This window comes from Perognathus longimembris, chromosome 28, assembly GCF_023159225.1.
Source record: "Perognathus longimembris pacificus isolate PPM17 chromosome 28, ASM2315922v1, whole genome shotgun sequence".
In the NCBI taxonomy this organism is placed as follows: Eukaryota; Metazoa; Chordata; class Mammalia; order Rodentia; family Heteromyidae; genus Perognathus; species Perognathus longimembris.
This window is the reverse complement of record NC_063188.1, coordinates 71,563,675-71,586,961: the sequence shown is the minus strand read 5'-3', so window position 1 is coordinate 71,586,961 and position 23,287 is coordinate 71,563,675. Positions and strand designations below refer to the sequence as shown.

General features: G+C 45.2%; 3 protein-coding genes across 5 annotated transcripts in view; 2 read left to right on the top strand and 1 right to left on the bottom strand.

The window, feature by feature from the left end:
• Positions 1-1,008: 1,008 nt before the first annotated feature.
• Positions 1,009-4,797, top strand: Hsd17b10 (hydroxysteroid 17-beta dehydrogenase 10). Its single transcript, XM_048336697.1, has 6 exons — positions 1,009-1,070; positions 1,425-1,589; positions 3,205-3,369; positions 3,714-3,842; positions 3,922-4,030; positions 4,479-4,797. The coding sequence occupies exons 1-6, from the start codon at positions 1,044-1,046 to the stop codon at positions 4,667-4,669; spliced, it is 786 nt and encodes a 261-aa protein (XP_048192654.1). The 5' UTR covers positions 1,009-1,043; the 3' UTR covers positions 4,670-4,797.
• Positions 4,798-5,311: 514 nt separating this feature from the next.
• Ribc1 (RIB43A domain with coiled-coils 1) lies at positions 5,312-22,983 on the bottom strand. 3 transcript variants are annotated; one of them, XM_048336694.1, is made up of 8 exons: positions 22,759-22,983; positions 22,419-22,505; positions 13,219-13,335; positions 8,589-8,670; positions 8,074-8,427; positions 6,390-6,508; positions 5,565-5,959; positions 5,312-5,449 (listed from the first exon to the last, which is right to left on the bottom strand). In XM_048336694.1, exons 3-8 carry the CDS (start codon positions 13,333-13,335, stop codon positions 5,368-5,370), a joined length of 1,149 nt encoding a protein of 382 aa, XP_048192651.1. In that variant the 5' UTR covers positions 22,419-22,505; positions 22,759-22,983; the 3' UTR covers positions 5,312-5,367. The 3 variants fall into 3 exon arrangements, with proteins under 3 accessions (XP_048192651.1, XP_048192652.1, XP_048192653.1); XM_048336695.1 differs by lacking the exon at positions 22,759-22,983 and adding an exon at positions 22,634-22,709; XM_048336696.1 differs by lacking the exon at positions 8,074-8,427 and having other exon boundaries at positions 5,312-5,959.
• A 78-nt stretch (positions 22,984-23,061) lies between these two features.
• Positions 23,062-23,287, top strand: part of Smc1a (structural maintenance of chromosomes 1A) — a 53,161-nt gene continuing 52,935 nt past the window's right edge. The window contains exon 1 of the mRNA XM_048336693.1: positions 23,062-23,283. Coding sequence (XP_048192650.1) covers positions 23,175-23,283 — 109 coding nt within the window. The 5' untranslated portion in view covers positions 23,062-23,174. The remainder of the gene's footprint in view (positions 23,284-23,287) is intronic.

The window sequence follows — 23,287 nt, the reverse complement described above, 5'->3', positions numbered from 1 at the left end:
GCCTGGGTGCTGTCCCTGAGCTTTTTTGCTCAAGGATAGCATTCTATTACTTGAGCCACAGCTTCCCTTACAACTTTTGGGAAATTTGAGCCATAGCTCCACTTCTGACTTTTTAGTAATTAATTGGAGAAAGGTCTCATAGATTTTCCTGCCCATGCTGGTTTATGAATTGTGACGCTCAAATCTCAACCTCCTGAGTAACTAGGATTATAGGCACCAGCCCCTGGCTGGAATCTACTTCTGGAGCTGAACTTGTAGCCCAGTGGCAGAATGCTTACATAGCATATACAAGGCACATGGCACAAAGCCCTGGATTTGATTGCAGGGAGGTTTAAGAAAAAAGGGGGAGGGGTTGGGAATATGGCCTAGTGGCAAGAGTACTTGCCTCATATACATGAAGCTCTGGGTTTAATTCCTCATCACCACATATATAGAAAAAGCCAGAAGTGGCGCTGTGGTTCAAGTGCTAGAGTTCTAGCCTTGAGCATAAAAGAAGCCAGGGACAGTGCTCCAGGCCCTGAGTCCAAGCCCCAGGACTGGCAAAAAAAAAAAAAAAAAAGTTTCTCTGTTCTTGTAGTTCTTCCCTGAAGTTGCCTGTATTTATCTGTACTGTAATTAATTCCCTTTCTCCAGAAGTCTCATATTATTCCTTTGGGTATACCTAGTGTCCTGCAGTTTAGCATATAGGAATTTCAGATTTATTTGTACTTGAACGTTTTTTTCTGAGAAGCTCACTTTAAGCTTCCCTTTTCTCTTTGCCCGGCGAAACAGACCGCCTGCCAAACAGCCAGCACGAGAGTGAGGCTAAGGGAGGGTTGTAATATTGCACAGATGCTGTAGGGCTCTTTCTCCAAGAGAAAACCCCCCTAAAACGTTCGATGTGGACTCGAACTGTTGCGAAAGTGCAGGAGCAGCAGGCCCCGCCTTTACGTCCCAAGGAACGTCCCGCTGCATAGATCCCACCCCGTCCTCGGCCAATCAGCGAGCGCCTTACGAAAGTACTTAAAGGGAAACACAGCGCTTCGGTGGCGAGGCGGAGCAAGATGGCTGCGGCGTGTCGTAGTGTGAAGGTAACTCTGCTCTTGGCATTTGGCGGTTACTCCGCTACGTGGGCTGGATGGGTGCGAGGTGGAACGTTCCCAGGAGGAAACCAGGTGGAAGTTATCGGTGTTAAAAGAATCATCCTTAACTGAACCCGGTATTGCAGCTCTGTAAGTGAAAAGGAATCCTCCGGTAAATGTGAGTGTGGGATCACTAGACTAGGCTGTTGGGGAATGAGGTTCGCCCGGAGGTCTCATCCCTGAAAACCGGGAACTTTATTGGCTCGCCACGCCCCCTTCGCCACCTAAGTCTGGAGAACCGGCTGGCGGAAAGGTGTGGGTGGATTGGAAAATGTAGGGGCTGACTGTGCCGCTTTTCCACAGGGCTTGGTCGCTATCATAACCGGAGGAGCCTCTGGCCTTGGCCTGGCCACTGCTGAGCGGTTGGTGAGACAGGGGGCCAGTGCTGTGCTTCTGGACTTGCCGGACTCGGACGGTGAGGCCCAGGCCAAGAAGTTAGGAAAGAGCTGCGTGTTCGCCCCCGCCGATGTAAGTAGGGTCACCAGTTCTTTCTCAGGGTGTGCATAATAAGGTCACCACTGCCCTACCTGCCATTCCGTGAACTCCTTGTCCCTTTTGGCTTGAGTCTTCAGTACTGTGGGAACATCTGTGATAAGAACTTTCTGAAGTTAACATTCACACTGGAGATGAGGATTAGATATACCAGAATCTCTTGCATAAGGGATGCATTTAGCTACTTACTCTGGAGGCTCATATCTGAGGATGAAGGTTTGATGCCATCCTGGACAGGAGAGTTCATGAGACTCTAATCTCCACTTAACCACCAAAAATGCCATAAGTAGAATTGTGGCTCAAGCTATAGAGCTCCAGCTTTGGGGTAGAAAAGAGCTAAGGCCCGGGGCTGGGAATATGGCCTAGTGGCAAGAGTGCTTGCCTCGTATGCATGAAACCCTGGGTTCGATTCCTCAGCACCACATATATAGAAAATGACCAGAAGTGGCGCTGTGGCTCAAGTGGTAGAGGACTAGCTTTGAGCAAAAAGAAGCCAGAGACAGTGCTCAGGCCCTGAGTCCAAGGCCCAGGACTGGGGAAAAAAAAGATACTGGGCTGGGAATATGCCCTAGTGGCAAGAATGCTTGCTTCGTATACAGGAAGCCCTGGATTTGATTCCTCAGTACCACATAAACAGAAAAGGCTAGAAGTGGTGCTGTGGCTCAAGTGGTAGAGTGCTAACCTTGAGCAAAAAGAAGCCAGGGATACTGCTCAGGCCCTGAGTTCAAGGCCCAGGACTGGCAATAAAAAAAGAAAAGAAAAAAACAAAGAGCTAAGGCCCTCAGAGCACCTAGGCCCTGAGTTCAAGCCCCAGTACTGTCATGTTCCTATTGGCCATTCTCAAAACAGGGCTCTTTAATGCTCATACACATCAATTAAGAATTGTTAAGGAGGGGCTGGGGATATGGCCTAGTGGCAAGAGTGCTTGCCTCTTATACATGAGGCCCTGGGTTCAATTCCCCAGCACCACATATACAGAAAACGGCCAGAAGTGGCGCTGTGGCTCAAGTGGCAGAGTGCTAGCCTTGAGCAAAAAGAAGCCAGGGACAGTGCTCAGGCCCCGAGTCCAAGCCCCAGGACTGGCCAAAAAAACAAAAACAACAACAACAACAAAAAACCAAACAAGAATTGTTAAGGATACGTGAATATCAAAACAGTATATAGGTGTTGAGAATATGGCCTAGTGGTGAAGTGCTCATCTCGTATACATGAAGCCCTGGGTTCAATTCCTCAGCACCACATATATAGAAAAAGCGGGAAGTGGCGCTGTGGCTCAAGTGGCAGAGTGCTAGGCCTGAGCAAAAAGAAACCAGGGACAGTGCTCAGGCCCTGAGTTCAAGCCCCAGGACTGGAAAAAAAAAAAAAACACCAAACAAAACAGCATATAGACTTGAAAAGTTTTGCAATACTTCTCTATAGTACTTAACATTTTTACTTTGATCTCACTATTTCTCAGGTTTTACCAGATCTTTTTCTTGGCTCCACCTTTGCTCACAGTTCTATCCCCTTCCAATTTTCTTCCCCTCTCCCAGGTTAAGTGGTGTGTATGCTGGGAAATGCTTATTTTTTTCTCCATTTTTCCCATTTGAAGGTAACCTCTGAGAAGGACATTCAAGCAGCCCTGAATCTAGCAAAAGAAAAGTTTGGCCGTGTAGATGTTGCCGTCAACTGTGCAGGTATTGCAGTGGCCATTAAGACATACAATGCAAAGAAGAACATGGCCCATACCTTGGAGGACTTCCAGCGAGTTCTTAATGTAAGGTCTTAGAGGTTCTCCAGGGGTAAGAAAAGTGTCTGATACACCTATGTATAAGAAATTTAGCTAGATTCTGGTAGATCACACCTGTAATCTTAGCTACTCAGGATACTGAGGTCTGAGGATCATAGTTGGAAGCCAGTCCCAGGCAGACAAATTCAAAACTCTCTTATCTCCAATTAAGCAGCAGAAAGCTAGAAGTAGAGGTTTGGCTCAAGTGGCAGAGATCCAGCCTTGAGCGGAAAAGCTAAGCAAGAGCACGAGGCCCTGAGTTTAAGCCCCATTATGGGCATAATAAAAAGGTTGTCTTTCAGATTCTCCATATGTCTCTCCTCACCCTCCAGGTGAATCTCACAGGCACCTTCAATGTGATCCGCCTTGCTGCTAGTGAGATGAGCCAGAATGAAGTAGACCAAGGAGGCGAACGTGGGGTTATCATCAACACTGCCAGTGTGGCTGCCTATGAGGGCCAGGTATGTGGGCAGGGGCAGGGCTTGTGTCTCTTCAGAGACTTGTTGGAGCTCTTCCCAACTATGACCTCCTCTCTTCCAGGTTGGACAAGCTGCATATTCTGCATCCAAGGGGGGCATAGTGGGCATGACACTGCCCATTGCTCGGGATCTGGCTCCCGTTGGCATCCGAGTGATGACCATTGCTCCAGGTATGCATTTGCTCTCTCCCTGGGATTGGGCAGTTGGGAGGGGAAGGTATTCACCACCTAAGCAACAGCAGTCTTATATCTCCAGGCCACAGGGAAGTACTAAGAAGTAGAGCTAAGGTGAGGAAGAATCAAGTAAATATAAACACAAGGGTGTGGATGGGTGTTGGTAGCTCACATCTGTAATCAATCCTAGCTGCTCAGGAGGCTGAGATCAGAAATCTTGAAGCCAGCCCAGCAGGAAAAGTCCGTGAGATTTTTTACCTCCAATAAACTACTTAAAAAGCCAAAAGTGGTGCTGTGGCTCAAGTGGTAGAGAGCTAGTCTTGAGCAAAAGAAGCTCAGGAACAGCACTTAGGCCCTGAGTTTAAGCCCTAGGACTGGCACGCATACACACACACACACACACAGCCACTAGTGGTGGGTCTTTGACTCTGCCTGTCTTGTCTAGGTTTGTTTGGCACTCCGCTGCTGGCCACCCTTCCAGAGAAGGTGCGAAACTTCTTGGGTAGCCAAGTACCCTTTCCCAGCCGACTGGGGGACCCTGCTGAGTATGCTCATCTGGTACAGAGCATAATTGAGAACCCATTCCTCAATGGAGAGGTCATCCGACTGGATGGGGCTATTCGAATGCAGCCCTGAAGGAGCAGGAAGGGAAAACAGAGGCTTCCACTTTCCCCTGAACCTATACAGCTTGGAGGAAGCCTGATAACCATTTTGTAACTGGCCACTAGCCACCCTCTGTGCCTAATAAATTCTTTTTCACATGATAGGAGCAGTGATGTGTGCTGGGAAAACTGACCTGGGTAAGAAAAATGTTCTGACAGGGTTGGATGCTCACAGCCCAAGGGTGGGGGTGGAAAGACAGAAAGTACTTCACACTTTCTGAAAAGTATCTTGTTAAGCTGGGAGCTGGTGGCTCACCCCCACCCCCTCTACAGTCCTAGCTATTCAGGAAGTTGAGATCTGAAGATCATGGTTCTAAGCCAGCCTGGGCAAGAAAATCTATGAGACTCATCTCCACTTAACCAGTAAAAAGCCAGAAGTGAGCTGTTGCTCAAGTGGTAGAGTGCCAGCTTTGGGCACAAAAGCTAAGGGATAGCACTCGGGCCCTGAGTTCAAGCCCCAGTACTGGCACACACAAAACAGCATCCCAGTAGCAACACGTGGCCTTGATTTTTGGTGAATAACTTTATTACCTAGGGTAGAAGGTGGGGGTATTGGCTTATGTCTCTCTCCCATTAGGATATGGATTGAAATGATGTATGCAGCATTTTTCTTTTCGACTTCTAACCGTCACAGAATGTGATAGGAGGCAGGGAGAGAGGACCATTTTGAGCTCAGCGGCTGCTGCTGTTGAACTGCATGTAATATTGGGCTGTTGGTTGACTGGTGTATATCATTGAATTCAAATAATTTTGGCTGTGAAAAAAGTTCAAAAATAAGTTCAGCTCATGTTCTTTCCCTTTCTCCCAGATTCTCATAATCCCCACCCTTCCTTGGCATTCACGGCCCATTGCCACCCCTTCGAACTCACTGAGTACTTTGCTCACTGGCCATCTGTTGATTAAAGGAACCAAGTCCCCGTCGAAATTCTGCACACAATTCCCTCTCCTGTTCTTCGAGCTCCTGTGCTGCCCGTGCCAAACGTATTCTTTGGTTGTCCCATTCATTATCCAGTCGTTTGTCAGCCTCACGCTGTAACTCCTTTTCATAGCACTGCATCCTTTGAGCTTTCCTGAAGGCAGCTCGCTGCTCTGGAGTCATACCTTTCCAGCAATAGGGCAGGACTCGGCTGGGATTTGTAGGATGTTGAGCCACCAGAGGGTTCTCAGTTAGTATATCACTGGTGACTTGATTTTGGATCTCCATTCGGTTGGCTTCCTGTTGGTACCATTGTTCACGGTGCTGCCGGTCTGCAATCTTTGTTGCCTGGTGAGAACCCCAAATGTCAGTATTGGGGTACCCAACTTCAGGGAACTGTTAGTCACAGAGGTGGGAAAAACTGGTTCTACTCCTTCATCTCAGAGGGAAGGAAGGCCCCTGCATAGTCTTCTAATGAGCCTAAAGTTAGGGGTTAGGAAGCTTAGAATTAGAGAATTTCTCTGCACCCAGGAAGGCAGCTTGTTAGACAAGAGGCTAGGGATGAAAGGGTCATATTCTGTTCTCATGTCATTCTTGGTCTGGAGTTAGGGAGAGGCCACTTGTTCCCTAAGAAGGAACTAAAGTGGAGGGAGAGTCTTCAGGTAAATGAGAATGTTAGTGCTGATTTGAGAAGTGTGAAGGGAAAAATGTGGCTAAGATTCCCCAGGATTTTGGTCAGAGAATTGGGGGCCCGTGCACTGACTAATTCAGGTCGTACCTGGGCTTTGTTGGCATTAGCTGTGGCATTCATAAGAGCCACACGATAGGACTCCTCCAGTTTGGCCATATGAGCAGCCTGCTTGTCCATGGCCAGCCGAAGCTGGTCACTGAGCATATCTACACAGAAAAATATGGTCACAGAACCATACTGGCCAGCTACATTTCTGGTTCATCCATACAGCTATTTATTCAACAAGCTTTGTATTCGGGTAGAAATGTTTGGAAGAGGGCTAGTGATAGCCAAAGTACAACAATTTCTGTCAAAATGAAGCTCTGACCTTGAGCTGTGTGACCTTGAGTAAATCATTTTATCTCTCTGAGCCTTAGTCTAATGGCCCTGTGTTAGGTTCTGAGGACACCATGGAATCAGATCTTGTACTGAGAGAGCCAGTCAGACAATCAGATTACAGTCTAATAAGGAAAATGGCAGATGCATACGAAGGCTTTCAGGACGGGGACATGCTTTACAGCATGTGTGAAGCTCTGGGTTCAATCCCTGGCACCAAAACAAAACATGCAAGCTTTGGCTAGTGGCTTTGGATAGTATAAGGCTTCCAGGAGGAGGTGAGTTTCTCTTTCTGGCCAGTCAGTACCAGGGCTTGAACTCAGGCCTTGCTCTCTCTTGGCTTGCTTGCTCACAGATGGCACTTTGCTATTTGAGCCATACTTGCAGCCCAGGTTTTTCTGGTTAATTGAAGATAGAGTCTCGTGGACTTTTGTGCCTGGGCTGGCTTCCAACTGCTACACTCCAGATCTCAGGTAGGATTACAAGCATGAGCCCAGCTGCCCAGTTTAGAAGGTAATCTTGAAGTAGATTTTGTGTACAGGCAAAAAGAGCAAATGACAGGTAGAGGGCATAGCACTGGCAAAGTACTAACATTTAATTCCACTCCAGCCACACATTGATCCTGCTGTTCGAGGGCCTGACACCGTGAGGATATAAAAGGTGAACTGTTTCAATAGATAAGCTATAGTCCTGGGCCTTAAAGGGCTTGCTTTCTCTAATGGAAGAGAAGCATGTGGCCATTGACAATATCATCATAATAATAGCTCTTCTATGTGACACAGATTATAAATCCCATTTTAAAGATGGAGAGACTGAACTGGATGTGGTGGTACATGCCTATAATCCCAGCACTCCAAGGGTTGAGGCAGAAGGATAGCAAATTCAAGGCCAGCTACATAGCAAGATACTGTCTCAATGCCTCCCCTCCCAACCAAAGAAACTGAAGTGCTGCCCCGTATACATGAGGCCCTGGGTTCAATTCCCCAGCACCACATATATAGAAAATGGCCAGAAGTGGCGCTGTGACTTAAGTGGCAGAGTGCTAGCCTTGAGCAAAAAGAAGCCAGGGACAGTGCTCAGGCCCTGAGTCCAAGTCCCACGACTGGCCAAAAAAAAAAAAAAAAAAAGAAAAAAAAAAAAGAAACTGAAGTGCAAAGAGGAACATTCATTTGTCCAAATCAGCTAACAATAGCAGAGCTATTAAATGTGTGTACACACTGTTGTGCTCAGGTAATGGAGTGCCAGGCTGATCATAAACCTCTAATCATCATCTAAACCTCTTATCATCAGCCCTGTGGGTAACCACGTCCCCACATAGTTCTGGTCTCTAGGGTGCTGTCCTCAGTCTAGGTGAGCTTCCTGCTAAGTCTCTGGGTCTAGGGAACTTTCTGCTCACCTACACGAGCCTCCTCAGCCCTGATTCGCTCTTGATCCTGCAGCTGTTTATCCAGTTCATTTTTGAGCTGTTCCTGATGTGCTCTCAGGCATGAGGCTCTATTCGTGTCCTCCCCATAGTAAGGTTGTTGCATACTGGTTTGGCCACGGTTGCGTTCATTGCTTTTGAGATAGGCAGATAATTCACAGGGTGCACTTGTATTCCAGAGGTTAAATTCATGTGCATAATTATGCTGTTCGGCCTGCTGCTTCTGCTCCCAAAAATTCAGCATTTTCTTGGCCATCTGCTGTGTTTTTTCTGCCTCCTGCCTTTCCATCATCTGGGCCACTAGGGCATTCTGTACCTGCATGGTACCTAGGGGTAGGGACACAGAAGGAATTACTGGAAGGATGGAGCCCTGTAGCATGGCTTCTGTTCTCCTCAAGCCCCATTTAGAGACAGAGTTGCCCTATCTCAGCCCACTCAGGTTCTTGCTTACTTTATCCTCTTGTCTGGCCCTAGATTTTGGTATTTACCAAATACAGCATCCTTGCTTCGTTCTCTTGCTTCCCGGAGCCTTCGTTCCTCCACCTGTTGGTTTAAAGCTGTGACATCCACCTGAATCCCAAAGAAAGGAGCTAAGTCAGAATAGGGGATCACAGGGGGCCTTGAGTGCTCTAAAAGGAACTACTTAGATCTTTCCTCTTTGAAAATCCTTAAAAAATCCCTGGAGCCTAGAATCCTTCTAGTAGTTGTAGAACTCCATGTTCCAACTCCCGAATATGGCTTGTAAATCATCTCCATGCCCTAACCTTTTAGCCTCCTCTTCTGTCATCTGTTGGTAACTCTTTCCTCTGTCTCCTTTCTTACCCTAGTGTTAGGAGGGGTGCTCCATATTCCTTGAACATGTTATGAAACTTTAAACCTATAACCTTTGTTTAACTTACTCTTTCTCTTTGGAACACTTTCCATCCCTCTTTACTCAAACTACAATTCACTCTTCAAGAGCATCTCAGGGCCAGATGCTAGTGGCTCACCTGTAATCAATCCTAGCTACTCAGGAGAGTGAGGCCAGCCCAGGAAGGAAAATTAGTAGAATTCAGAACTCATTGTGAATGAACCAGCAAAACCCAGAAGTAGTGGAATTGTGGCTCAAGTGGTAGAATGCTCAGCTTTGACGGAAAAATCTAAGGGACAGTGCCCTGAGTTCAAGCCCCAGTACCAGTACACACACACACACACACACACACACACACACATACACACACACACACACACACACGAGAGAGAGAGAGAGAGAGAGAGAGAGAGAGAGAGAGAGAGAGAGACGGGGGTGGGGGAGCTGGAGCACCAGTGGGTCACACCTGTAATCATAACCACTCAGGAGGCTGAGATCTGAGGATCATGGTTCAAAGCCTGCCTGGGCAGGAAAATCTGTAATACTCATCTCCATTTAACCACCAAAAAGCTAGAAGTGATACTATGGCTGAAGTGGTAAAGCTCTAGCCTTGAGCATAAAAACTCAGGGATAGCATCCTGGCTCTGAGTTCAAACCCCAGTACTGGCAGAAAACAAAACAAACCCAAGTTTAGGCTTCTCCAGCTGATCCCTCAGGCAGATTCTACTCCCATAATGTAGGACCACAATATATTGAAGTTATATTGAAGTTTGTCTCTATTATGACCAATACTAGGCTGGCAAGCTGTTTCACAGCAGAGGCCTGGGTCTTAGTTATTTTTGTATCTCCTCTGCCCAGGACAGTGCTTGGCACAGGGTAGGTCTTGAAGAAATACTTGCCAACTAGATTTCTTTCTTTCTTCCTTTTTTTTGCCAGTCCTGGGGCTTGAACTGTGGGCCTGGGCACTGTCTCTGAGCTTCTTTTTTTCTAAAGGCTAGCACTCTACCACTTGAGTCATAGTGCCACACTGGCCTTTTCTATGATTAATTGGAGATAAGAGTCTCACAGACTTTCCTGCCTGGGCTGGCTTTGAACTGCAATCCTCATATCTCAACCTACTGTCTAGGTAGGATTATAAGGGTGAACCACAGGCACCCAACATCTTTCTTTTTATTTATTTATTTATTTATGTATGTATGTATGTATGTATGTATGTATGTATGTATTTATTTATTTATTTATGGCCAGTCCTGGGGCTTGAACTAAGGGCCTGAGCACTGTCCCTGGCCTCTTTTGTGCTCAGGGCTAGCAGTCTACCACTTGAGCCACTTCTGGCTTTTTCTATATATGTGGTGCCTAGAAACTGAACCAAGGGCTTCATGTATATGAAGCAAGCACTCTACCCACTAGGCCATATTCCCAGCCCCTTCCTTTAAAAAATTTTATTATTATTATTATTATTTTGCCAGTACTGGGCTTGGACTCAGGGCCTGAGCACTGTCCCTGGCTTCTTTTTGCTCAAGGCTAGCACTCTGCCACTTGAGCCACAGCACCACTTCTGGCTATTTTCTATATATGTGGTGTTGAGGAATCGAACCCAGGGTTTCATGCATACAAGGTAAGCACTCTTGCCACTAGGCCATATTCCTAGCCCCCCTTCCTTTTTATTTTTTTTTTGTTTGTTTATTTTGTTTTTGTGGCCAGTCCTGGGGTATGGACTCGGGGCCTGAGCACTGTCCCTGGCTTCTTTTTGCTCAAGGCTAGTACTCTACCTCTTGAGCCACAGCTCCACTTCTGGCCTTTTTCTATATATGTGGTGCTGAGGAATCAAACCCAGGGCTTCATGTATACGAGACAAGCACTTTACCACTAGGCCATATTTCCAGCCCCCCTTTTTATTTTTTGTGTTGGTACTGGAGTTGGAACTCAGGGCTTGGAGCTTTCCCTTGGCTTTTTGACTCAAGGCTGGCACTCTAGCACTTGAACCACAGCTCCACTTCTGGCTTTTTCGTGGTTAGAGATAAGAGTATCATGAACTTTTCTGCTCTGGACTGGCTTTGAACTGTGATCCAGGAATCTCAGATTCCTGAATAGCTATGATAACTGGTGTAAGTCACCAGGATTTCAATTAGATCATTGATACCTAAGTCAAATTATTTACTTGAAAGTTAGGCATGTAGGGCACTGGTAGCTCACGCCTGTAATCCTAGCTACTCAGGAAATTGAGATCTGAGCATTGAGGTTAAAAGCTAGCCCAGGGAGGAAAGTCTGTTGAGACTTTTATCTCCAATTAACCACCAGAAAACCGGAAGTGGAGCTGTGGCTCAAGTGGTAGAGCGCTAGCCTTGATCTAAAGAGCTCAGGGACAGTACCCAGGCCCAGAGTTCAAGCCCCACATCTGACAAAAAAATTAAAAAGTCAGGTACTATGCTTTGTTTTCTTCAAAGCTTTTACCTGGATGCTTCCTTTATTTAGCTTCATTTTACAGAGGATCCTAGAGCTCAAAGAAATAAGTGATTTATCCAAAGCTATACATCTATAAAAACAGCAGACCTGTTCTTGAACAGAGGTATGGTAACTTCTCCAGATCACTATGCTGCATTCTCCCTCTATTCGCCCACCTACTAGTCCCTTTTTCTTCCTTTCTTTCTCTCTTTCTTTCTCTCTCCTTCCTTCCTCCCTCCCTCCTTCCCTCCCTCCCTCCCTCCCTCCCTCTCTCTCTCTCTCTCTCTCTCTCTCTCTCTCTCTCTCTCTCTCTCTCTCTTTCTTTCTTTCTTTCTTTCTTTCGTCCCATTCCTGGGGCTTGAACTCAGGGTCTAGGCACTGTCCCTGGCTTCTTTTGCCTCAAGGCTAGCACTCTACCTCTTGAGTCACAGCGCCACTTCTGGCTTTTTCTATATATGCGATGCTGAGGAATCAAACCCAGGGCTTCATGCATGCTAGGGAAGCACTATACCACTAAGCCACATTCCCAGCCCCTTATTTCTTTAAAATAAGTTTTATCAAGGGCTTATTTAGGGAGAGAGTGAAAAAGAAAAAAACATTTCCTGTGCCCTATACAGGTCTTCCTTTCGTCTTTCTTTCTCTCACTTTTTTCTTCTTCTTCCTTCCTTTTTTCCTTAATTGTAGATAAGAGTCTCTGATTTGTCTGCTGTGGCTGTCTTCAAACCAAGATTCTCAGATCTCAGTCTCCTGAGTAGCTAGGATTACAGCATGAGCTACCAGCACCTGGCTTCCTGTTTTATTTCTTAAGATATAAGTATTGTCTCTTTTTTTATCATAATTTATTTGAAAATTTTCAAAGTAATAAAAAGGACTGAGTGTTTATGATTCAAATGGTAGAATATCTGCCTAGCAAGCACAAGGCCATGAGTTCAAACTCCAGTGAGACAGAAAACAAAAAAAAAAGAAAAAGCTGTATTCAGAATATTACAAAAAGGGGGGCAGGGAATACTAAAGAGTATATTCTCTGTGTCTCATGCTGGGGTTAATGTTATGTTACTTAGCCTTGTAGAAATATCTTAGGCATATGTAATATTGAATATTGTTTTTTTTTGGGGGGGGTTGCCAGTCCTGGGGCTTGAACTCAGGGCCTGGACATTGTCCCTGAACTTTTCTTTTTGCCAGTTGTGGGGCTTGAACTCAGGGCTGTCAGTGGCTTCTTTTTGCTCAAGGCCACGTCTGGCTTTTTCTGTATATGTGTTACTGAGGAATCGAACCCAGGGCTTCATGCATGCTAAAGCAAGCTCTCTACCACTAGGCCACATTCCCAGCCCTCCTGAACTTCTTTTTACTCAAGGCTAGTGCTCTACCATTTGAGCCACAGCCCCTCCTCTTGCCTTTGTTTTGGTGGTTAATTAGAGATAAGAGTCTCATAGACATTCCTATCCAGCTAGCTTGGAACTGCAATCCTCAGATCAGACTTCTGAGTAGCTAGAATTACAGGTGTTTGCTACCAGCTTCCAGCTTAGTCCAATTATTCTTTGTGCATTTTGGACACCATACTGCCTGTTTCTCAAAGATAAGGCCACATGGCTCAGAGATGATCAGAAAAGAGCCAGCTATTACCCCATCTCATCATCTGTACTGCCACATCCCTCTTCTAAACCCTTTCCAGGTCTGTGAATAGGTTCCCTTCACTTCCTTTCCAGCTTTTAGGATTGCTTAAATAGGGGAGAAGGGCTCTATTAGACACTGCTACACTCATTCCTAAATGTAAGAGTAGGGTAGCCTCACTCCTGTAAAATAGGTCACCATTACCCACTCACCCCCATAGTTCGGTTCCGCACATTGAAAATTCGGCTTTGCCTCTCTTTTTCTCGATTTCTTCGAGCGATGATAGCGGCCACCTCCTTGGGATCCACCGAGAGGTCTACCTTATACATCTGGAATGTGGAAGAGATGGAACAACCCATCAGGGTTAACCTTGACTACATCCCATCTCCATTCCTTTTTCCTTAAAATATCTCAAGTAGGAGGTATAGCTCATTGGCAGAGCAGCTGGCTAGCAAGCTTAAGCCCCTGAGTTCAAACCCCATTACTACAAAAGAAAAGAGCAAGTGGGAGAAAAATGAGGGGGTAACAAGTTTGATAAGAAATGTACTCATGGGGGCTGGGAATATGGCCTAGTGGCAAGAGTGCTTGCCTCATATACATGAAGCCCTGGGTTCGATTCCTCAGCACCACATATATAGAAAATGGCCAGAAGTGGCGCTGTGGCTCAAGTGGCAGAGTGCTAGCCTTGAGCAAAAAGAAGCCAGGGACAGTGCTCAGGCCCTGAGTTCAAGCCCCAGGATTGGCAAAAAAAACAAAACCAAACAACAAAAGAAATGTACTCCATACCTTACTGTGTAACTGTAACCCCTCTGTACATCATTTTGGCATTTAAATTTAAAAAATTTGGGGGGCTGAGATGTAGCTTAGTGGTAAAGTGCACTTGCCTAGCAAGTGCAACGTCCTGGGTTCGATCCCCAGTACCAAAAAAAAAAAAAGAAAAATACAGTTAAAAATTTTTTTTCTGGGGCTGGGAATATGGCCTAGTGGCAAGAGAGTTTGCCTCGTATACATGAAGCCTTGGGTTCAATTCCCCAGTACCACATATATGGAAAACAGCCAGAAGTGGCGCTGTGGCTTAAGTGGCAGAGTGAAGGGAAGCCAGGGACAGTGCTCAGGCCCTGAGTCCAAGCCCCAGGACTGGCAAAAAAAAAAATTTTTTTTTTCTCTGTCCTGGGGCTTGGACTCAGGGCTTGAGTACTGTCCTGGGCTTCTTTTTGCTCAAGGCTAGCACTCTACCTCTTGAGCCACAGCCCCACTTCCAGCTTTTTCTGTTTATGTGGTGCTGAGGAATCAAACCTAGGGCTTTGTGTATGCTAGGTAAGCACTCTACTGATAATCCACATTCCCAGCCCTTAAATTAAATTTTTAAAAAAAGAAAGAAAAAAGTATAGGCTTTTTTTGCCAGACACTGGTGGTTCACACCTGAAATCCTAGCTAATCAGGAGGCTGAGATCTAAGGATCAAGTTTCAAAGCTAGCCCTGGTAGTAAAGTCCATGAGACTCATCTCTAATAAAACTATTTAAAAAAATGGAAGTGGAGTTGTGACTCAAGTGGTAGAGCATTAGCCTTGAGCAAAAGCAGTTCAGGGACAGCATCCAGGCCCTGAATTCAAGTCCCAGTATCAGCATACACACAGAAAAGATTCTTCCTGATTTTAATTCCTAATACGATTTCCTATCTGCATATCTGCTGCCACCACCCTAGTTCAATCTTGTTTTGTTTTTTGCCAGTCCTGGGGCCTGGACTCAAGACTTGGGGACTGTCCCTGGCTTCTTTTTGCTCAAGGCTAGCACTCTACCACTTGCACTACAGCGCCAATTTCGGCTTTTTCTGTTTATGAGGTGCTGAGGAATCGAACCCAGGGCTTCATGTATATGAGGCAAGCATAAAGTGCTAGGCCATATTCTCAGCCCTAGTTCAGTCTTAATTGTCATGTATATTCCCAGGAGTCTTGCTGGCCTCCTTACTCCACTTCTATCTTCTCTGCCTGGCTACTACACTGAACTTCCTGAAAGCAAATCTGATCATGGCATTCTTTTTTTTTTTTATGTAAGCTTTTGTTTATTTTGCTAATCATTTTTATTTCTAGTACAGTTTGCTCTTTCTCTTTTTTTGCCAGTCCTGGGGCTTGGGACTCAGGGCCTGCACACTGTCCCTGGCTTCTTTCTGCTCAGGGCTTAGCACTCTGCCACTTGAGACATAGCGCCACTTCTGGCCATTTCTGTTTATGTGGTGCTGGGGAATTGAGGCAAGCACTCTTGTCAGTAGGCCATATCCCCAGCCCCTGACCATGGCATTCTTCAGCTAAAAACTTAGAGTCTTGGAGGTGTGGCTCAGGTGGTAGAGCACCAGCTGAGCACATATGCTGAGTGAGGCCCTGAATTCAAACTCCAGTACCAGAAAAAAAATCTTTAAAGCAAATGGCACCTTAGAATAAAGTCTATCCCCCTTTTGCTAGATTTATAAGGTTCTTTATACTTTGACCTCTGCTTACCTTTCTAAGCCTCATAGCCATTGTTTGGTGCTCTGTCTGAGGCTTGAACTCAGGGCTTGGGCACTGTGCCTGAGCTTTTCCTGAAGTCTAGAGCTCTACCACTTGAGCCACAGCTCCATGTGTGGCTTTTTAAGTAGTTAATTGGAGACAAGGGTCTCATGAAGTTTCCAGCCTAGGCTAGGAGCTGTCTTCAAACTGTGGTTCTCAGATCAGCCTCCTGAGTAGCTAAGATTATAAGTGAGAGCCACTAGTGCCAGGTTACATGGCCATTTGTTGTTATGCTCCACTCAATTCATATCAGTAAGTAAATGGCCATTCACCAAGTTAGTCAGAAGGCATCCTTTAATCTCTACTTATCTTCATTTATTCTTCTTTCAAAATAGCCCTGGTTATACACATACTGTATCTGTATGAATCTCCCAGTAACATCTTTTTGTTTTTGCCAGTAGTGGAGTTGAAACCAGGGCCTGAGTGCTGTCCCTAAGCTTTTTTTTTCTCTAGACTAGCCCTCTACAACTTGATCCATAGCACATCTTCCAGCCCCCCACCCTTTTTTATGTCAGTCGTGGGGCTTGAACTCTGGGCCTGGGCGCTGTCCCTGAGCTCTCCAGTTCAAGACTAGTGCTCTACCACTTGAGCCACAGCTCCACTTCCTTTTCTGGTGGTTAATTGGAGATAAGAGTTTCACGCACTTTACTGCCCAGACTGGCTTTGAACTGTTATCCTCAGATCTCAGCCTCCTGAGTAGCTAGAGTTACAGAGGTGAGTCACTGGCGCCTGGCCAGCAACCCCCCTTTTTTTCTGGTGCCTAATCAGAGATAAGAGTCTCACAGGCTTTCCTGCCTGTGCTAGCTTTGAACCATAATCCTCAAATCTCAGCTTCCTGAGTAGCTAGGATCACAGGTTTGAGTCACCAGTGCCTGGTGAAATTTTCTTATGGTTGACCTTTATAAAACATTAGGCTGTGGGAAGACAGCTGAGAATGTACCTAAAGTATTGTCTTTTTCATGTCTGCTATGTAATACATGTCCTTTCTCTGCCCTTCACCATGTCTCTTTGTCATATGAGGGTGAGTGCCTGTACCTAACTTGGGACTCCTAGAGTTTGGGCTTGGGGTCTAAAACCCCAGTTTCATCTTTGGCAAGCCAGACAGTAAAAATTATTCCCTTTACCTGCTAGCCACTCACAGCTGTGACTGTGGATAGAGAAGAAAGATGGAAACAGGCTGGGTGCCTGTGGCTCACACCTGTGATCCCAGCTACTCAAGAGCCTGAAAATCTGAGGATCTCAGTTCAAAGCCAGCCAGGGCAAGAAAGTCTGTGAGACTCTTTATCTCCAATTAACTACCAAAACTGCCAGTAGAACAGCTGTGGCTCAAGTGGTAGAGTGTGATAGCCTTGAGCAATTAAAAGTTCAGGGACAGCACCCAGGCCCCGAGTTTAAGCTCCAGGACCAGCACACATAAAAGGCAAATTTTTATTGATTTTTTTTTGCCAGTCCTAGGGCTTGAACTCAGGGCCTAGGCACTATCCCTGAGCTTCTTTTTGCTCAAAGCTAGAGCTCTACCACTTGAATCACAGTGCCACTTCTGGCGCTTTTTCTGTGTATGTGGTATTGAGGAATCGAACCCAGGGTTCATGCATGCTAGGCAAGCACTCTACTATTAAACCACAGTCCCAGCCCCTTACTGATCATTTTATCTCTGTTTTTCACCAGTCCTGGGGCTTGAACTCAGGGCCTGAGCACTGTCCCTGGCTCCTTTTTGCTCAAGGCTAGCACTCTACCTCCTGAGCCACAGTGGCACTTCTGGCTTTTTCTGTTTATGTGGTGCTGAGGAATTGAACCCAGGGCTTCATGCATGCTAGGCAAGTACTCTACTACTAAGCCACATTCTCAGCCCCTCATTTTATCTCTTTAGCAGTCAGACACAGTAGATAAAAAGTATATTACCTGGTCTTTTGTGTGTGGGGTGTGTACACACACACACAGATGCTGGTCCTGATTTTTAGGGTTGATTTTCTTTGTGTGTGTTGTGCTGGTACTGGGACTTGAACTCAGGGTTTGAGCACTGTCCCCTGTGCTTCTTTTGTTCATGGTTAGTGCTTTACCACTTGAGGGACAGCTCCACTTCTTGCCTTTTTTTTTTTTTTGCTAATCCTGGGGCTTGCCTCCTGGGTAGCCAGGACTACAGGCATGAAAAATCAGTGTCTGGCAAATTTGGGCATTTTAAAGAAACATTAGGCTAGGGCTGGAGGAGGGGCTTAGGTGGTAGAATATCTGACTACCAAATATAAGGCTCCAAATTCAAACCCAGTACTTCAAAAAACAAAACAAAAAATAAACAACTATCCTTTTTAGTATAGTGGTTAGAAGAAAACAGAATTAGACTGTATGTATTCTTGCACATCGTGTTTACTTTCAGTGTTTATTCCATTCTTTAACAAATGTTTGTAGAACACCTACTAGTGGTCCTTAAAGGCACTTGGGAGGAATCAAAGAATAAAACTGACAAAATACCTGAGTTATCTGGGAGGTTACTTTCTTTTTTCTTTCCCATTTGGTCCTGGGGCTTGAACTCAGGGCCTGGGCACTGTCCCTGAGCTCTTTTTGTTCAAGGCTAGCACTCTCCTACTTTGAGCCACAGGTCCACTTCTGGTTTTTTGTGTTTTTTTTTTTTTTTGAGTGGTTTATTAGAGGTAAGAGTCTCAAGGGAACTTTTCTGCCCTGGCTGTCTTGGAACGGCACTCTTCAGATCTCAGCCTCCTGAGTAGCTAGGATTACAGGTGTGAGCTACCACCACCGTATTCCTTCCTTCCTTTTTTCTCTCTGTTTCTCTCTCTCTCTCCCTGTGTGTGTGTGTGTGTGTGTGTGTGTGTGTGTGTGTGTGTGTGTGTGTGTGTGTGTACGTACATGTCAGTACTGGGGCTTGAACTCAGAGCCTGGGCATTGTCCCTTATCTTTTTTTCTGCTCAAGGCTAGTGTTTTACCACTTGAGTCCTGCCACTTGAGCCGAACTTCTGGCTTTTGAGTGGTTAACTGGAGATAAGAGACTCATAGACTTTCCTGCCCAGTGTGGCTTAAAACTGTGATCTTCTGGTTTTAACCTCCTGAGTAGCAAGGGTTACAGGCGTGAGCCACTGGCACCTGGCTTGGACATGACTTTCTAGTGGAAGCAGAAAGACAATAAAGATTAAAGCCTTGTGCCAGTAGCTTATGCGTCTAATCCTACCTACTTAGGAAACAGAGACCTGAAGCCCTGGTCCTTGAAAAAAAAAAGATTCTGGAGGAAATTAGTTGATTATGAATTAAGTAAGGTGTCAGAGAACTAAGAACTAACTGGTGTAGTAACATGTGGGTTTCAAATGATTTTTTTTGGTTTTATTTATTTATACTATTATTATTATTATTATTATTTTTTTTTTTTTGCCAGTCCTGGGCCTTGGACTCAGGGCCTGAGCACTCTCCCTGGCTTCCTTTTGCTCAAGGCTAGCACTCTGCCACTTGAGCCACAGCGCCACTTCTGGCCGTTTTCTATATATGTGGTGCTGGGGAATCGAACCCAGGGCTTCATGTACACGAGGCAAGCACTCTTGCCACTAGGCCATATCCCCAGCCCCTCAAATGATTTTTGTTTGTTTGTTTGTCCTGGGGATTGCACTCAGGGCCTGAGCACCATCCCTGAGCTTCTGTAGCTCAAGGCTAGCACTCTACCATTTGAGCCACAGTGCCACTTGGCTTTTTCTGTGTATGTGGTACTGAGGAATTGAACCCAGGGTTTCATGCATGCTAGGCAAGCACTCTACCACTAAGCCATCTATCTTCCCAGCCCTCAAATGATCTTGATAAGAATACTTTTGCTTCCCTGGCATGCCCAAGGCCTTGGGGTTAATCCTCAGCATCACAAAACAAAAAACACAAAACCTAAACAATAAAAGCAAAGCCAAAGAATCTTTGGTGGAGTTGTAACTAATGTCTGATTGGAGTAGGTTAAAAAGATGAGGACTCAGTTAATTTTATTCATGACAAAAGAAAAAGATGAAGCAATCTGTACATTAAAGATTTACATATACACGTGGGAAAATGTTCTAGTATATACCTAGGGAGGAAAGCACTGGATCACAGGGTACAGTGTAAAATTGTTTTCCAAGGAGTTTGTATCAATTTACATTTTGTCAAGAGTGTACAAAATTTCTAGTCACTCAGCCAGGTGCCAGTGGCTCATGCCTGTAATCCTAGCTACTCAGTAGGCTGAGGCTGAGATCTAAGGATCTGAGTTTGAAGCCAACCAGGGATTCAAATAGGTCATGAGACTCATCTGAAATGAAGAGAAGCTCAGGGACAGTACTCAGTGTTCAAGCTCTAGGCCCGGGAAAAAACAAAACAACAAAAAGCAAGGAAAAACTTCCAGTCACTCTACTCCTCACTAACATTTGTTATTACAGAATTTATGCTTAGTTTAAGGGCATATAATTATAATTACTGGTTTTAATTGATATTTTATTGCTAATGGAGTCTCCCCTCCCCCCTCTTTTATTTTGCTAGTTCTGGGGCTTGAACACAGGGCCTGGGTGCTGTCCCTGAGCTCATTTGCTTAAGGCTAGCGCTCTACCACTTCTGGCTTTTTTTTTTTAAAGTAGTTTATTGTTGATGGGAGTCTCAGGGATTTTCCTGCCCAGGCTGACTTTGAACCATGATCATCCTGGCTTGCTAATGAAGTTTTTTAAATATAAATTTTTAATGTTATTATATAGGTGATATACAGGGGGCTTACAGTTTCATAAATCAGGTCATGAGTACATCTCTTTTTGGACAATGTCACCCCTTCATTGGCTCTTTCCCAGTTTTTTCCTCTCACCACCACCCACAAATTGTATTATTCATTTTGAACATAATATCTAGTGAGTACTACTGCTGCATTTGTTCACCCTTTGTCCCTCCATTTCTGTGCCCCACTTACCTTTCCAAAGACATAAATGAATAAACGAGAAAAAGAAAAGAAAAATAACAACAAAGAAAAAAACCTCGTTTCCATTTCCTGGAGTTCATTTCAATAAATATTATATTATATGACCAGAGGCACATAGACATTGTGCTTTTGTGTTCCTCCACTAAGAGTATCCTCCTTTGGTCTCACTGTGTATGAATGCCTAGAATCCTGTATAACTTACCATGTCCTGGAGTGTATTAAATCTAGTTTCCGTATATGGGAAAAAACATGCACCATTCCTCTCTGAGCTTGGCCTACCACACTTGACATGATTTCTTCTAGGTTCATTGTTAACGAAGCTTCTTGTCTTTCCAAGTGTTTGTTCATTTTCTGCTCACTCCAATGTGAAATAGCCATTTACCTCTTTAATATTTTTTTATTTTTGCCAGTCCAGGAGCTTGAATTCAGAGCCTGAGCACTGTCCCTGAACTTTTCTTGCTCAAGGCTAGTGATCTACTACTTGTGCCACAGCTCCACTTGTAGCTCTTCTTGTAATTTATTGTAGATGAGAGCTTCATGGACTTTCCTGCCCAAGCTAGCTTTGATATCGTGATTTGATCTTTGCTTTTTGAGTAGCTAAGATTACAGATGTGAGCCATAGGTCCCTGGCCCATTTGTTTCTTTTGTTCATTTTATTTGTGTTAAAACAGTAATCACAAAAATTATACATATTTACATATTCATATATGCATATACATTGTATTATGTTCAAATAGGTAAATATATCTCAAGCATTTATCATTTCTTTATGGTGAAAACTTAAAAAATTCTTTCTTCACCAGGATCCAGAGGCTAATGCCTATAATCCTAGTTATTCAGGAGGCTGAGATCTGAGGATTGTGGTTCAAAGACAAACTGGGTAGCAAAGTCTGTGACACTCATCTCCAATTAACTATCAACACATGGAAGCAGAGGTGTATCTCGAGTGGTAGAACACTAGCCTTGAGCACAAAAGCTCAAGGATAGTGCCTAGGAATCAGTTCAAGGCCCAGGACCAGTAAGCGTGTGCATACACTTTATTCTTGCAGTGATGTGTGTGTGTGTGTGTGTGTGTGTGTGTATTCATGTGTGCACATGTGCTGGTACTGGGGCTTTAACTCACGGTCTTGTGCTGTCTTTTAGCTTTTTCTCTCAAGGCAGTCACTTTACTACTTGAACCACATCTCACTTTTTTGATGGCTAATTGGAAATGAAGTATTTCATGGGCTGCACTGCCCCTGCTGGTATTGAACTTTGATCCTCATATCTTAGTCTCTTGAGTAGCTAGACTATAGGCATGAGCCACCAATACCTGGCTAAACATAATTTTCTATTTTTATTTATTTTATTTTGCCAGTCCTGGCGCTTGAGACTCAGGGCCTGAGCACTGTCCCTGGCTTCTTTTTGCTCAAGGCTAGCACTCTACCACTTGAGCCACAGCACCACTTCTGGCTTTTTCTATATATGTGGTGCTGAGGAATTGAACCCATGGCTTCATGTATATGAGGCAAGCACTTTTACCACTAGGCCATATTCCCAGCCCCAGACATAATTTTTTAAATAATTAACAAGAACAGTTACTATAGTAACCAGATACTTTCTATATATAAGTCTGAGAATGACATCAACCCTAGCCTACCAGTTCCAAATCTGCCACAACAATATGAAGTCAGTGATGAGTAAGATTCAGTAGACATTTTAAACTTCTTGGACAGCTATGACAACCTTACTAATGAATAGGTATAAGATTATAGATATAGGGGGTGAAAGGATGGAGAAACAGCACAATTGAAGAGGAAGATAAGGAAGGACAACAAAGAAACGAAGAGTTGGAAAGCAGAGAACAGAGAGGGAAGAAGGGTAAAAGACGAGACTTCGGGTTATACATTAGTTGGAATGGAACAGGGGAAAAGGTGGACATCACTAGCTCCTGAGAGTTCATACAAGATACCTTTCTCAGTAATGAATCCCGATTTTTAGTTCCTAGGTTGATTTGGGTCCAAGTATGTTCTCCGGTCACAACGACAGTTGCTCAGGTCTGCTTGGTGGAATAGGAGAGAGAAGAGAGGTGCCAACAGTTCAGGTTATAGCTTCCCTCCCTGCCCCCTCCCCATTATATTCTTGTCGTTTGGAAGTACTCCCAACCCTGTCTGTCACATAACCCACCTCCAATCTCAGTTCACCCACAACAGAATCCTCCCATGGTTCCCTCCTTTTAATCCAGCCCTCCACTCCTCAGGACCCTGTCCTTCATGCTGGCCAGTCTGAAAAAGTCACAGCAGAATTCCCACCTGTATTTGCCCTGCGGGGCATAACCTTGCCGTGACTTCTGACTTGTTTCAGCAAGCCTGGGCTCAAGCCCCGCCTGCCTTCTCGGATCCCAGAAGCTGCTCTGAGTCTTCTGGCGCCAGCTGCTTTATGTCTCAGAACTCCGTAGCAGTTGTTTGTGGTTGCCTGGTAACAAGAAAGGGGGTTGGGGCCCACGCACCAGCTCAATAGATCCATCAAATTTCTCACGTCAGACTTGAGGCCCCGCCCTAAACTCCCAGCAGTGCGGGAAGCCGGAAATCCCGTTTGGCGGCCTGGGCTTTTTATCGCGAGATTTACCAAAAGCCCGGCTTGCACTGCGATATTTCGCGCGCGGATTGCCACAGTTCCTGAGCCTAAGGCGCGGCCTCTTCTAAGCCGCGCCGCCGCGGCCTACGCCATGGGGTTCCTGAAACTAATTGAGATCGAGAACTTTAAATCGTACAAGGGTCGACAGATTATCGGGCCATTTCAGAGGTTCACCGCCATCATTGGACCCAATGGCTCTGGTGA